Source organism: Pleurodeles waltl, chromosome 7 (genome assembly GCF_031143425.1).
Source record: "Pleurodeles waltl isolate 20211129_DDA chromosome 7, aPleWal1.hap1.20221129, whole genome shotgun sequence".
In the NCBI taxonomy this organism is placed as follows: Eukaryota; Metazoa; Chordata; class Amphibia; order Caudata; family Salamandridae; genus Pleurodeles; species Pleurodeles waltl.
In genome coordinates, this window is record NC_090446.1 from 307674091 (window position 1) to 307690116 (window position 16026).

Sequence of the window (16026 nt, forward strand, 5' to 3'; positions counted from 1 at the left end):
TCATCATCATGGAAATCACTCGACTTCTGCTCAAGCAAATTCGCCACACTTTCCTCTTAATCCGGGCCAATCTGTGGCCCATTCTACTCATGTGCCCAACCGAAATTGCATCGACATGTGTAACGTCCCTCGACTTCCATCTCATACGAGGGAAGACACTTCCTCTCTTATTAACAAGGTGTCGTATTGGATTCGCCACACTAGGGGTTGTGGCTCTATCATCCACGCGGATATTGCCTTTGCTTCTCGTGTGCGAGGCCCTGGTGGGCGGGACACTATCTAACTTCATCTTGTCAGCCCCGCTTTAGTTAAAGGGATCTTGCAGATGGAAGCTCGTAATTTTTCAAGATCTGACTCTGACATTTTTTTTAGAGAAAGTGTGCCTGCTACGGGTCACAAGATCACGTCCTTGCGTCCACCCGGAGCCAACCCAATTCCTCGAAATGTCTCTGTTTCAACTGTCTCCCCTGGCTTGTTGCCTTTTCCAGGCGACGGGGCTGCTTTGGTTTGCAACAATAAAGGTAACTTCATACAAGACCCCGTCACCTTAGGGGATACATCTGATGTGGATTGACTACCTCATTCTAATTCTTGCAAACATAATGTTCCACATGTCTGGGCAACGACACTTACAAGATCTTCACTCGGTTTGGGTGACAATACTATAAGGGCTTTACCCTGCACCACTAATGGGACTTCCAATTCTGCTCCCGATGCCGACTCTTGTATGTCAGCTTGTAGCATTACAAAAAGGAAAATATTGTCTTGGAATGTGGCTGGCATCAAGAGCAAATTATCTGATCCGGACTGGGGGGCTTATGTTGAATCTTTTTCCATATGTACGTTTCAGGAAACTTGGGCTATGGATTGTGCGTATAGGCAAGGCTATTGTTGTTTCACTCAAAAGGCGACTCCGTCCACTAGGGGAAGGGTGACTGGGGGTCTATGCACTTGGGTCAAGTTGACTGAAGTGGGCAGGGTAAAGGAAATCACTGTTGACTCTTGTGATATCCTTGCAATAGCAATATGGCCTATCACAGGCACTTCTGTGTTATGTATTAATATTTATAATAGGCCAGGTCCATCTAACCGCCAGTCTGGTACTATTCATCTGTTGCACAAATTTTTATCCGATCTTTATTCTAAATATTGTGTTATTATTGCAGGTGACCTCAATGCCCAAATTGAATTCGATTCAGCTTTTGTCGAGTCTATCCAGGCCGAAGATGAAGTATGGAATCTTCCCCCGCTTTCAATCCAACCAGTGCCATGTACTTCTCCCCTTAGGGTCATGCAGATAATAGACCTTGTAGTAGCTTATGGCCTGCGTTTTGGAAATGGCCATTTTTTAAATGACAACTCTAGACCCACCTTCTACAGAGGCCACTATAGCAGCACTCTGGATTACGTTATTTTTGATCTGCGAGTCTGGCATTTTATAATCAATGTTGAGGTTGGTTCTCGGTACACTAGCGACCATGCCCCCTTACAAATTGAATATAATGCAACTCTTTTTTCAGGGCTCACTCCACCTTATGTTCTGGATGCTCCCAATGATTGGCTGGAATTATCCAGCAATAGGCGTGTGGTGAGATGGTCTTCGTTTTTTAAATCTAACCTGCTTAATGATAAGCTTCCTGACCTAGTTTCTTGCCACCAGCTTTTTGATGACTCTATTGTCTTATCTCCCTCAGAAGTTATGTCCTCTCATGCGACCCTTTTTATGGATCTCAAGGAGCTTTTTACTAAACCCCCCTCAACCCAAAACAATTCCTCCTTGCCCAATTGTAAGTGGTTTGATAAGGAGTGTCGGGAGGCTAAGAGCCTTTTGTCCAAAGCTCTAAAGCTAAAGAGCCGGGATGCTATCATACATGCAAGAAGGAACTATGCTTCTACTTGTAAGTCATCTAAACTTAAATACGAAGAAAAATTGTGGGATCGTCTGCTGAGGGCAGCTAGTGCCTGTGACCTTAAACTTTTTTGGACCCTGGTCTCACGCAGAGACCCCGCCCTTTCATCTACTCCTGAATGTCACATTGATGCAGAATCCTGCCTCTCCCATTTTCGGGAACTTTACGGGTCTTGCCCCAATCCGAACAACTCTCCTATTGATTCTTCACTGTGCTTTTCCCCTGTGTCACCCTTTACCCTAAAAGAAACTGAGCTGGCAATCTGTGCTCAAAGACCAGGGAAGGCTCCTGGCTTAGACAGTGTCCCATCGGACCTGTATAAATCAGATTTATCTGTTTGGACCCGGTACATTAATAGGCTATCGAATACTGTTCTGATAACTCGTTCTTACCCAGATACGTGGAAGGTGGCTATTATCGTCCCCATACATAAAAAAGGAGATAAGAGCTCCCCTGGGAACTACAGACCGATTAGTCTATTAGATAACCGGCAAAAATATTCTCTTCCAATTGTTTTCCAGATTAAAACACTGGATAACAAAAAAATCAGGTTTTAAGCCATCTCCAGGCTGGTTTCCGGGACAAGGTCAGTACCATCGATCAGGTCTTCCGATTTACTACCATCAAGTAGAAGACCGTAGACGCAGACAAAGGCCATTTATTTGTGGCCTTTGTCGATTTGAAATATGCGTTTGACCTTGTCCCGCGTGCTAAGCTCTGGGAGGTCTTGAGCAATATTGGAGTTCCGGGTTCTTTGATTAAAGTTATCCAAGATCTTTACTCTGACAATTACGCCAGAGTGCGCTGGGGTTCGGCTGGTGACTTGACCCCAGCTTTTTCTACAACGCGAGGTGTGAGGCAGGGGTGCGTCCTTGCGCCCACCCTATTCCTATTGTTTATTAATGCTTGCATCCCATACCTCTTAGATTGTTATGGTGATGCCCTGAATTTGGGTGGCCAGAAGGTCCCCTGTCTACTGTTCGCAGACGACACCCTGTTACTCTCGCGAACTGCCATGTGCCTTTCCAGACTGCTATTGCGGTTTTTGGAGTTTTGCAAAGACCATGGGTTGGAAATCAACTCAGCAAAAACAAAGTATATGGTCTTTGGGGACAGTAGGTGCAAAATGAAGAGACCAGTATACCTAGATGGTGCTCCCTTGGAAAGAGTGGGCACTTTTGACTACTTAGGTATCAAACTGGAAGACTCACACCTTTGGCATACACACCGCCAGAAATCCTTATTGGGCCTGAAGCAAAGGGCGGGTGGCATTGTAAGATTTGCTTCTAGATCTCCCAAGTTTGCAATGTCTCCCGCCCTTGAAATATATAAATTCCAAGCCCGGGGGGGGGGGCTTATATGGTGCTGAACTTTGGGGCCATTGTAACCTGGCGAATTTGGAAAGGGCGGAAAATCAATTTTTGAAATCATTGTTAAAAGTTCCTTCTAGCACTCCATCTCTGCCCATCCGTATGGATTTAAATCTTTTTTCTATTTCGCAGATTGCTGCTTTAAGGCCCTTGCTATATTGGATCCGGCTCTGGATAACAGACGCCCTTTCTCCATTTCGTTGTGGGCTTCTCAAATTGGTGGGCAGTAACACTATCAGTAAAACAAAATGGTGTACCTATGTCAAAGAATCCTTATTCCATCTAGGTTTTGGGTCCTATTGGTTGGACCCTTCTTCCATTCCTAAAAATGCTGTGCAGCTACTAAAGGATGCTTTTTGGCACAAGCTCAGATTGTGCAATTACTAAGATTGTTCCGCTGTCAATGTCTGATAATTATTTATTACTCAAATGCCCCTATGAATTTGAGCCTTATATGGATATAGCATTATCTCCATTTGCGCGAGCTCTTTTTGTTAGATTCAGAATAGGGTCCCTCCCTCTGTGTTCCCTAACGTACAATTGGCATTGTTCCACTAATAGTTCTAACCTCTGCCGGATGGGCTGCCAACGTGAATAGTCTATTTCACATGTTCTCTTTTATTGTCATGCATATCACAAACAAAGAGTTTGTTGGATTATCCCGCTCTGCAAATCTATAGGTGCCAGGTCTCATTTGTATGCTGAGAGAATTTTTAAATCTGATCCATCTGCCGAGGTAGTTTTACCAGTGGCAAAATTCCTCGAATCAATCTGGCGCCCCAGACTAGCAATTTTAAAGAATAAGAATGGGTAGCTAATTTTTAGATCTATGTGTGCACTTTAATTGACTTTTTGATGTCCGATTTTAGTATTTAACTTTTAATATTAAGACACTGTTTTATTGCATTATTGAACACCTATGGGCATAGGGAATAGGGTCCTTGTTGTGTGGTACACTCTAAATTTATGAGATATATATTGTGACCATTCTGTTCGAATTTTAACTCTTTATTATCTATTTTATATTTTTACTGTGCTTATATTTTTTAGTGTTCTACCAATTTCAAAAATTAACAATTTATGATACTTGTATTGTACTTTTATGGTATGTTTTTACTTACTGAAATAAAGTTAAATGAAATTAAAAAAAAAAGAATTATAAGAAATCTCTAAAAAAGATATTTCATTCTTAAAAATTGTTCCTGTAGATCTATGATGTAGTGAAAGTCTTCCTTTTACCACCTTGCTAAAACAGTTAGTAGGGCCTGATTTAGAATTTGTTGGACTGGCAAACCTGTCACAAGTGTGACGGAGTAGCCTGTCCGCCACACATTCTGCCCACCTACTCAAATATGAGTCCAGTGGCCCATCAATTTAGTGGTGGGGTGCAGTTAGAAAACTTATTCTGACAGCCTGAAGAAGCAGGAGCTGTCAGAGTAAGGCATCGGAGAGACAACCTTTATTAGACTGGACAGTCTCATGTCCTTCTTCACCAGGTAAAGCCTGCCGGTCACATAGAGAAAAAAAAAATACTCACACCGTAGGACAACACTCCCAGGGTATGAGGGCCATTCTTTTTCAGAAAGGTAGTTAGTTTCTGCAAAACTAAAAAGTTTGATGCTCGGTCACCTAAAAGACTACAGTCAGGCACCAAACTTTCAGTGCCTTCACAGGAGCTGCCTCCATCCAGGGCCGGCAGTGATCTCTTAATTCAGTGGGTTGCAATCCAGCCAAAAAGGTGGACCTCTACTACCCTGACCAAAGGAGGGCCACTTGCCAGGGTCTAAATCAGGCCCTTATTATCATCTGTATGCGTCTGTAGTGAATTTTAAAACTTTCGCATGTGCAGGCAAAATGCTTAGTTAATTTTACTAAGAGTGCTTTGGATGTCAACTCCTCATTATATTTGTACATTTACTGGGTAGGAGGGCGACATCCAGCTATATTCAGAAGTCTGTCTCAGACAGTTCCCCTGTTACACACCCATTAGGATTATGTATAATCTACTTGGATGAAGACCACAAGCTAATCAATCACAATGCACCAAACATTCCAGGAGATTTATAATATTTACTCTGCTCTTCTACCTATATTTGAACCGCAGCTAGAGCTGAAGAGGCATGTAGTCCCAGAAGTGCAAACACATCTCTTGCCAGAATACAACACAACACAACACTCACCCCGATTTGTAATGGCCTGGTCCCACAGAATCTTCTGCAAGTCTGTGGTCCAGGCCTCCTTTGCTTCCAACGAAGGTGCCTGGAGCATATACGTGTCCTGTAACTTCCTCCGCCGAAACCATATCTCGAAGCAGAGCCCACTGCCCCCAGATGTATGGGTTAGGCCAATCTCTGAGGTCTGTCATAGGGAACAGAGAAAAAAGACAAGCATTGATAAATACAATATGTTTCACCTATTTGATTAATAGAAAACTGTTTTTTGTTGTAAGTTGCAGCTTGGTGAGCGGCTGTGCAATATAATATGCAACAGATGTAACAGATTCGATGTTTTGCTTATTAGCCCCAGGGTTGTTTCAAGGCACTTTACATTTACAATTTGTCAATAGATTTGTATTTGTGTAACTTTTTCCAGTGATAAAATGAATAGGTAGGAACCATAATTAAAAGAAAGCTTTCAGAAAAAAATGGTCAGCGCTAAAACGAAGCAAAAAGCCATGCCCTATTCTGCAAAATAATACAACATTATGGGGGTCATTCTGACCCTGGCGGTCATTGACCGCCAGGGTCAACGACCACGAGAGCACCGCCAACAGGCTGGCGGTGCTCTCAAGGGCATTCTGACCGCGGCGGTTTGGCCGCGGTCAGAAAGGGAAAACCGGCGGTCTCCCGCCGGTTTTCCGCTGCCCTCAGGAATCCTCCATGGCGGCGCAGCTTGCTGCGCCGCCATGGGGATTCCGACACCCCATACCGCCATCCTGTTCCTGGCGGTTCGCCCGCCAGGAACAGGATGGCGGTATGGGGTGTCGTGGGGCCCCTGGGGGCACCTGCAGTGCCCATGCCAATGGCATGGGCACTGCAGGGGCCCCCGTAAGAGGGCCCCACAAAGAATTTCAGTGTCTGCTTAGCAGACACTGAAATTCGCGACGGGTGCAACTGCACCCGTCGCACCTTCCCACTCCGCCGGCTCCATTCGGAGCCGGCTTCCTCGTGGGAAGGGGTTTCCCGCTGGGCTGGCGGGCGGCCTTCTGGCGGTCGCCCGCCAGCCCAGCGGGAAAGCCAGAATGGCCTCTGCGGTCTTTCGACCGCGGAGCGGCCATATGGCGGTTCCTGCCAGGCGGGCGGCGACTGCCGCCCGCCGGCCTCAGAATGAGGCCCTTTATTTTCAGTGCCACTAGGCAGCATCGGAATGAGGAACTGGGCCATAGCAGGGTTTCAGTGCCTGGCATTACTCTCATGCGCTGTTTGACATTCACCACAGACCGTCACTTTTGCAAAGTGCTGAGGTAAATTAAATCTCTAAAAGCAAAGATTATAATCTTTAACTCATATGCTCTTCTAGGTCTCAAGTTGACATATGCCAGACCAGGCACGATAAGGTTTGAAATGTTTATTTTTAGTGCAGCCTCAAAGGCGAAACATAAAAACTGACTAACACAGATAGTCAACTTTATCCCAGGCATACTGGTCATAGGGCCCCATTACATGTTTTGTGGTCCGAGGCCTGAAAAACCTGCTGCGGCGGTCTGTCTGCCGCACTCCTGGCGGTAAGACCGCTAGATTACAACCCTGGCAGTCGGACCACCAGGACACCGCCACTAGTGCCTGGATCGTAGATCCCAATAGGGTGGCAGCAGTCAGAGTCGTGGTCAGCCACGGCGGCCATGAGTTCAGCACCGCCGTGTTGATCACAAGTCCTCTTTCTCCCAGCCTCTTCATGGCGAGGCCCTGCCATAAAAAGGCTGGCGGGAAGCCAGTGCTGGGGCCACAGGGGAGGCCCTGCACTACCCATGCCCATTCTGACTGCCAAAGTCGTAATGAGGCCCTTAGATTTAAAAATGGTTTGCAGGGAAATATTAAGTACTTAGAACTTTAGCTTTAATTAAGCATTGTTTATGTGTCGAACATGACAAAATCGTCTGGTGATTATTGTTGCTACTGGAGAGAGATCAGAGTTTTTTCCAGTGGCTGCTTTGCCTCATCATAACGTTGGGCAGAAGAATAAAGTGCCTGCTGTGAAGAAAGTGCACCATGCGGATCACAGAACTGAGTGAGTGAACTATGAGCAGCGCTTTACAAAAATGAAATGTATGTGAGAAAGGGGCTAGAGAGAGATTGTTGGAGAGTGTCAGTGAGGAAATCCGTGTAAAAGGAGGTTCTGGGGCAGGGGGTGTCACCAGAAAGGACTGTCGCACCGGGACTCACGTGCACTAAAGCCAGCCCTGCTTGACAGCCTTGACATTCCTAACTCCCGCTGTTTGATAGTGGCGGACTTGTGCTTCTAAGCAAAACTTTTGGCCCAAGCACTTATATTGAAAACAAACTGAGCACTGGATTCATCTCAGTCAAACCCGTGACCAGATGCTAACCACGTATTTACAGCAGTGTGCTAAATGCTTCATATAGGAGTCGTTAATAGCTGGATGAATACAGCACTTATTTTTAAGGCTAGGTGACCGGGTGCTAGACCTTCCACGTTTTTGGGACATACCTTTTTAATTGATCGGGTTTCACACAGTAGTGCACTCTGGGAGTTGTTGTCTTGACAGCTTAACCAGTTATTCTAAGGCACCTGATAGCAAAGATGTCTTTAAAGGAAAGGCCAAAATTGGAAAACGTCCCTGTTCATAAACGTATTTTCAGCCAAAAGGCCATAAAACGTCAGAATAAACACAACAGTCAACCAAGACATTTAAAATCGTTCATACTGAACGTAAACTTAAATAAAAACAGAACTGTCGTAAAAGCAAACACATTGCAGGTGCAAACATTTAGCACCCAAAAATATAATTAGTAACATGTTCCCTGAAACCTAACGCTTGTTGAAGTCAGTGTAACACAAGCTACAAAGCATGCACTAGAAATTAAGCTAGATACATACAAAATTACTTAATTTATTGTGTATGGTAAAGTGCTAGAGCAATAACCAAGACAAAGAAGCAATACATTGTTAGAAAACCTATGACAACTCTTCAAATATAAAAAAGTCAAATCAGAGATGTGGAATTAAAACAAATTATTTGCACCCTAAAGCTAAGATCGGGCTGGAATAACAAAGTAGATACACTCTTCATTTACTAAATACATTAGTATCCAAAAAATAACCCAACCCACCCCGAGCTTTTAAATAAGCAAGGATTATGGTAGGGTTTTGTCTGCATGATTTAGCTAGTGACTCTAAAACTCTACCCCTCTGCTCTCCTGTAGGAAGATTAGCATACCAGCTTGGTCTCTATCCCCTTTGCCACCCCATATATAAGGCATGTAGTACACGAAAAAGAACACAGTCCAGTTAAACAGTAATCACTTCCCCAAAATACTCCTGGCCTTAACAACGGAAGAGATGTAAAGATGCAGCATGACACATATTTGATCCGTGGGGAGCAGTTGCAGAAACAGCAAGGCGTCATTGCACCATCTAATATTAAGGGCTTTCAAAAGTGGAATGAGTATCCGAGATCTCTGCTCGTGATCTAGTCCACAAAAAAATCATATGTAATGGGGATTGCAGTGTTATCGCATCACAAGGACACAGAGCCATTTCTTTAGAAGTGTAAACTTTAGAGGGTAGGCCACCAGAAAGTGAGCAAGGCCAAGCCTAAACCTTACCAAATAGTATCCATGGTGCCGTGGCACCATGAAAAATATGGCTCAATGTTGGAAGTTGTAGATAAAGGGAAATATGCAGCCACCATTTCCTACAGAGATCCCTTCTCCACCTTTCTTCCCCATCAAACTTCTAAGCTCTCCTTTAACTAGAGCTTTAGTGTACATGTTAATAGTCCCTGGATTAGTAAAGAGCTCAGTCCTGCCAATAATACCAAAAGTATTTCTCATGTACGTGAGCCACTTGCTCTTAGTTGACCCATCAAGGCTTAAACAGTAAGAAATCAAAGACTGATTTAGCACTGCTTCCGGTCTTGACCAAACTAACAGCCAAAACAGAATTGGAGTCTTCCTCACTGTATCTCCCAAAAACTGCAGTATGCTACCAGGAAGTGACAGGAGCCTTCTCAGAAATGTATTCTCACTCACCTGAAGAAATGATGGATCAATGTATCCCCAGACTCCCATGCCATAGGTGGCAATAGACATAGGCCTGGCTTTGTAAATGGTGATGGCCACAGTCAGGGGCATAGAGCCTATCCTTGAGGCGAACCTACACAAGGATCCTACTGCCTGCTCGTATTTCGTAACCCTGCACGTCTTAAGGTGGCACCATGTGACATTATTATCAACCTGCAGGCCTAGATAAGAAAAGGTTGAAACAGTTTTAATAGAGATCTCATCCATTGTGGAAGGGGGATATCCTGCTTCTCGGGTGACCGCACACCATGGCATATGATTTAGATTTATTGGTGGTGAGCCCCAGATTAGACATAAACTGCACAAAATTATCTAGTAATTTTTGAAGGCCTCTCCAAGTCCAGGCCATGAGGATGCAGTAGTCTGCATACATAAGAACAGGTGATGTTGTGATCCAATCCTGGGAAGATCCGCTGCTGCTTTAATCAAGAAGTCCTCAAGACCACTGATAAAGAAACTGAATAGGAAGGGTGCAAGGGTGCAACCTTGCCTAACCGCTTTCCTGAGCTTTAAATAGGGTGTACATTCCCCATTTGGCCCATATCTAATCCTACCTTCTACATAGGGGTGTAGTTGTGTAAGTAGATGTACGTCGTTTGGGTTAGCCTCTTTCTCTAATAGCATATCCCACAATCTGCTCCTGCTAAAATTGTCAAAGGCTGCGCATAGGTCCATGAACGCCAAGTAGAGACAACCCCCCACGGCACTCACACACCTAGCCACAAACAAGTGCAGATTTAGGCATTGTTCCGATGTTCCTAAGCCCTGCCTAAAGCCATATTGTGCAGGTGTCAAGATACTATTATCATTAACCCAACCCTCCAGAAGATCTAAAAGAATCCTGACCAAAATCTTTGCTGTAGCATCAATCAGTAATATAGGGCAATAACAATGTGGATCGCTTCTATCACCTTTTTAAAAAAATCAAGACAATGGTAGTCCTGGACCAAGCAATAGGCAGAGCTGTCTTTAGCACACTCCTGGAAACTCTTAGTAGAACAGGGGCCCACAGCTCAAAATTGTCTTTAAAGAGATCGACTGGGACCCCATCTGGGCCTGGGGCTTAGTTCGATGTACAACCATTAATGGCTGATATTACTTCACCTAAAGTAATGTGCAAATCTTCTGAATCCGCCATACAAGATGGATTAATTAGAGGAGTGCTATCAATCTTAGCAAAGGGAGACAGTTCTTTGCAATCATAGAGTTTGAAAAAATAATCAACCCATGTGTGTTCTGGAATAGAAGCCTCTACACCAGAGTTTCAATCAAAGAACAAAGAGTTGACTACTTTCCAAAACTGGTTTATGTTCCTCTCCAAGGAGGTAATGACCAACTGCTCTCATGCCTCATATCTAATTTCACCCTTCCGGATCCTTATGGCTTCTTTAGCTTCTTTATATAGTAGCCTGGTTCTTCTTACTTCTGCAGGATCCCTTGGAGATTTTTTTTAAAGCCTGCATAAGACTAACATGAGCCTCAGTGCAAGTCTTATCGAACCATCTAGCTGGCCTCCGTGTTTGCCATCTAACTGGGTTTGCTACTTGTTTCTTGACCCTCTCACAGATATTCGCAAAGGCATCTACAACTACCTCGGGATCAGGGTCATCACTAAGGCACAGCTCAAACTTATCTTAACATTTCCCCATTAGAGTCCAATACAATCCTCGGGGTCAATATCCCTCCATTTCCTTTGGACCCCCCGGTTCCTTGTATATTCAACTGGACACTACATCACACTTCCCTTAATCCTGTGCAAGCCCACAACAAGACTAAGCAGCAGTGGGTTATGATCGCTATAGACACTATCAAGAATCTCATAATCTTTTACTTTTTTAGCTCAGACCTATAGCAAAATCTATTACTGAGTGTTTACCCTTCCATGTATATGTTACCTGAGGAAAATAATAATTCAATATTAGATCAATGGCCAAGATTAAATCATATTGACTCAGTATCATATTAAGTGTGTCTCCACATGGTGTGTGCTCAAAATGCGAGAGACCGGAAAAAGTGCCATCAGCTAGCACACATACGCGTTCATCTGCAATGGAGTATAGCCTAAGATTAAAATCACCTCCCCACATTATGATGAAATCACCCTTCAAGGGGCTACCATCTCCTCTAAACAAAGAGCTAACGAATCCCCTATGTGAACACTACTTCTCCTAAAATTACGGTGATAGAAATTAATCAATATAATTGGAAAATAGTCAGTCATAGACGGGGATATTAGTTGGGAAAAAAGGGGAATCCACCCAGCTCTTGACCACTTTAACCACCAGAATCGTATTAATGAGTGTTAGAAGCCCCCTGCTAGGTAGCACAATGGGAGATGGTGTAGTATGAGGAAAAAAAGATTTAAAAAACATTAATATGGATATTAGACTTTGCCCAGGTTTCCTACAGACAAACTGTATGTTAGTTGGAAATCAGTGCAACCCAGCTTTTGTCTACTACTTTACCATTAATGCCGACGATGTTCCAGAAAATTACATTTAAATCCAACACCACTTCCCCATTATCACCTATTTCTGTGGGTCCATCAGCAGCCCCTATTACAATGCCTATTCTCAATAATTTCTCTGGGTCCATCAGCAGCCCCTATGACAATGCCTATTCTCACCTATTTCTCTGGGTCCATCAGCAGCCCCTATGACAATGCCCAACACCATGTGATCTCTATTTAATTGTGCAAATGGGGCAACTGCAAGTTCAGAACAGGTATCCTTCTCAGCCATCAACATAATAACAGTGAGTGAAGAAGTTACAGCTTTGTCCGTATTATCACCAAGATAGTCACATTAATACCTTTGTTCTCACTGGCTAGGATGATTACAAACCCACACAAGTCACCCTCTGGGAGTCAATCAACCTCATCCTGTGGGGAAAAGCAGTTGAATGGGGGTACAGAACTTTTTTAGAGCCCAGAACAGAACCTCTATTACTCAGAATAGGCTGACAGAAAGAGCCCAAAGAGGCCACTTGAATTATTTGAAAGGGTTCCTGGAAGTTGCTCAGCTTATTTGAAAAAAGACCCACCAAACGCAGATCATGGAAATTGACTGCAACATAATCGCCAATCTCCTTCTTTCCAGTGTTGCCCAACCAGTGAACTCTCCGAACACCGATGATGTCCCTAGTAAGCACATCAGCTCTAACCCACTGAGAGATTCGCTCAGGCAATGTGTCACCTTATTCTTTAGTTAGTGTTCTTGCTCACTTTGCACTGAATCAAAAGAAGGTACATTCTTTAAAACTACAACATAAGGCGCGCACTCAGGAGGGAGCTGTAACACCGGCAGTTTACTAAGTTCCACTCTACCTGCCAGCACTGCTACACCAGACTTCATTGAGGTGGCCCTATCTCCTGAGCTTTCCAGTTGGTCCCTGTGTCATATTGCTAAGGCGTTTGTAAGGGCATCCTCAGTTGCCGAAATGGTTAGGGGACAAGCCATGTCCACAGCGGCCCAGTCCACGGCAGCAGTCCCCAGCCCAAGGGCAGTGGCTAGATTAACTTCCCCAGGGCCAGAGCACCCTTCGTTCCATCTTTGAGTTTCATTAGTCTTGGGATTAACATTCCTAAGGAGCTCTTTTAAACTATTAGCAATACTCTTCAGGGCTTCCACCAGGGCAGCAACAGCCCTTACAAGTGCAGTCTCCCTGGACTCCCCAATATTCTTGCCTCCGCTTATTTCTTCAGGGAAACCCAGTATGCCTGGGTTGGTCCTTGTCCCCCTTAGTTCCCTTCTGCCTAACCAGGTTAGCCAGGGCTAAATGCTTCTCCCCATGAAGATTTAAGGAGCACGACTGTCGTGGGACAGCTTTCTTTCTTTTACAATGGGGAGAGGCACTTTTCTCTGGTGTGGATTATTAATATCACATGACTGGGTTTGAGCCTCCACGTGTAAAACAATTACATCTAGGGCACTCCCACTAGCATTCCAGTTCGGCAGAGGCACAGTACTATTGCTAGGCTTGGATGCAGGGCCGCCTGCCCCTCTATTAATTTGGCCCCTGTACTCCCTTATGCAGTTATTTCAGGTAGTAATTCTCCGGAAGCACATAAGGACAGCGAATTTCCTACAATGCCCAATCTCTCCTCCACTGACTCAATCTCAGTATTAATAGCAGTCATAGCAGACAATGGGAAGGTAGCAATGGAAACTGCCCCCCGCTTTCCTTTAGAGCTTGATGAGATTGCACTCACCTTTCTCTTGCCCATGATCATCATGCAGTCTTTGCTCGTCCCTGTATTTCCTTCTTGCTGCAACTTGAGATAACAAAGTGTCGAATCCCCAGACCAAGAGTGGAGGGCCTAGCCCAGCCTCCTCTAGGATTGGGTGGCGCAGCTGATCCCACTCTTGGCCTGTTCTTTGGCCAGGCATGGCCTGTGCACGTCCCGCATAGCAGAGAGCAGAGATGCCTTTAGTAGCACTCCTCTGGGCGCTACTACAGGTATGGCAGGTGATAGGGCCCTTGCCGCAGTACCTCCTCGGGCAGTTAGTTGCTTCTGGTCCCTGCCCTGCTGAAAGTGCAACCTGCACAGCAGGAAGCAGAGATGCCTTTAGTAGCGCCCCCAGCGTGAAACAGGTATAGAAGGCATTGGCAGCCCTTGCCACGGATCCTCCGAAGGCGAGTGGTTACTACTGGCCCCCGTCCTGCTGAAAGCACATCTCACGCAGCGGGAAGCGGAGATGCTTTTAGAAGCGCCTCTGGGTGCAAGACATGAATGGCAGATGTTGGCAGCCCTTGCCGCTTTACTCCTGGGGTGGGTAGATGCTGCTGGCCCCCACCCTGCTGAAAGTACATCCCGAGCAGGGGGAAGCAGAGCTGCCTTTAGTAGCGCCTCCGGGCGCGAAACAGGTATGGCAGGTGTTGGCAGCCCTTGCCGCGGTGCCCCCTGGGGTGGGTAGTTGCTGCTAGCCCAGCACCCTGCTGTAAGCGTGTCCCGCGCAGCAGGAAGCAGGAACATCTTAAGTAGCACCCCCAGGCGCGAAACGGGTATGACAGGCAGTGGCGGTCCCTACCGTGGTTTCTCCTGGGCCGGGTAGATGCTGTTACTCCCTGCCCTGCTGAAAACTTTTATTCCCGTGAAGTGGTACCATATCTTGTCACCCTGTTTGTTCAAGGCATGTGTGCATACTGCCAGTTTTCTGTTGCAGGGCACAACCTAACATTCCACCTAATGAGGTGGATGCAGTGAGTGCAGGTGTGTTGGGCAATAGGGACTTTGTTATTTGCAGCACTGCAAAGTGTTAAACTACTCTCCAAAGCACTACGTTTTAAAAAAAGGCTATTCCTACATTAGGAAATATTTCACAGACTATGAAGGCCAGTATTGTAGTGAAGCAAGTACCTCTGAACTTTGAGAAGCGTGTTCCTCCTTTCCACTGTATGTTGATGTGGTGGCGTGTTCCTCCATCTTGTTTATACGTGGACAAAATGGCTGTGGTGATGAGCCTGAAGAACGGGCTATCCTAGCTACTAAGAGACTTTCAGAGAGAGTATAGGTGACCGAGCCATTCAGATGGTTTAGTAAGTAAAGCAATCGATGCTGTCATCTGATGTGAGCAGAGGGGCACAAGTCTCCCTTCCGACAAGATGTACTCAAGGTGATAACTAGAAGCGTCAACAACACCAAATTTCACCCGGAAAACCTACGGCAGACGGCATCCATGTCCTACGAGGTTTATTACTGATAATTTCTGTTAACATAATAAATAACATTCTCATAAAAACCTGTGATGCATGTCTCTCTTCTGGTAGAGGTACACCATAAAGTTTCAATACATGGTGCTCCCGGACTTTATCGGCAATTTATAATTTAAGCACTTGATCATCCGAGTCCAAGAAGTGACGGGGGATACGGGCCGGGCAAGCGGCGCCCTGGGAGGGGTGGTGAGGCGGGCAAGCAGTGTTGTGGGAGGAGGTTTGAAATAACGAAGCTTGCACGTTGAATCACCCAAGTATGGGCTACAGCAGAACGGGTTTCCTGCTCTTCTATGATTTCTCTACTCCCGTTCGCTTGTCAGTGAGCAGTGAAAGGCTTGTAAATAACACAACCAAATTAACTTCAGCCTCAAGCGTTAGTGTATTTTAATTGAGAGACTCACGTTTTAATGAGGGAATGAAGAGAGATTATAAAAATGAACATACATTAGATGACGAAGGCATGAAATGCTGTGAGAAGCAACACTGACGAATACAAAAGAATAGTACAACAGTTAAATAAAAACAAGCACAGCACAAGTGCTGTAAAGGCAAAACCTTAAAACAAAAACTCCCACCAAGTTTTCACAGATGAAAATGGTACTTGGGCCTCAAGACACTGATAAGAGCAAACACACGAACAGGCACTGGTAAATGTAGTAAAAAGTATGCTACAGCCAATAGAAATGGATGAAAAGTAAGTGGCAAGCACAGGAACCAATGAAAAGCCAGGTCAGTATGTAAGCCGCTCTTAGGATTTATATTGAATAC

At 45.0% G+C, this 16026-nt stretch overlaps 1 protein-coding gene across 3 annotated transcripts in view; it reads right to left on the reverse strand.

The window, feature by feature from the left end:
• The window catches only part of KIAA1755 (KIAA1755 ortholog), a 517033-nt gene that overhangs the window by 72983 nt on the left and 428024 nt on the right, over window positions 1-16026 (reverse strand). For all 3 annotated transcript variants that reach the window (XM_069243743.1, XM_069243744.1, XM_069243742.1), the window contains exon 19: window positions 5461-5638. In XM_069243743.1, coding sequence (XP_069099844.1) covers window positions 5461-5638 — 178 coding nt within the window. The remainder of the gene's footprint in view (window positions 1-5460; window positions 5639-16026) is intronic.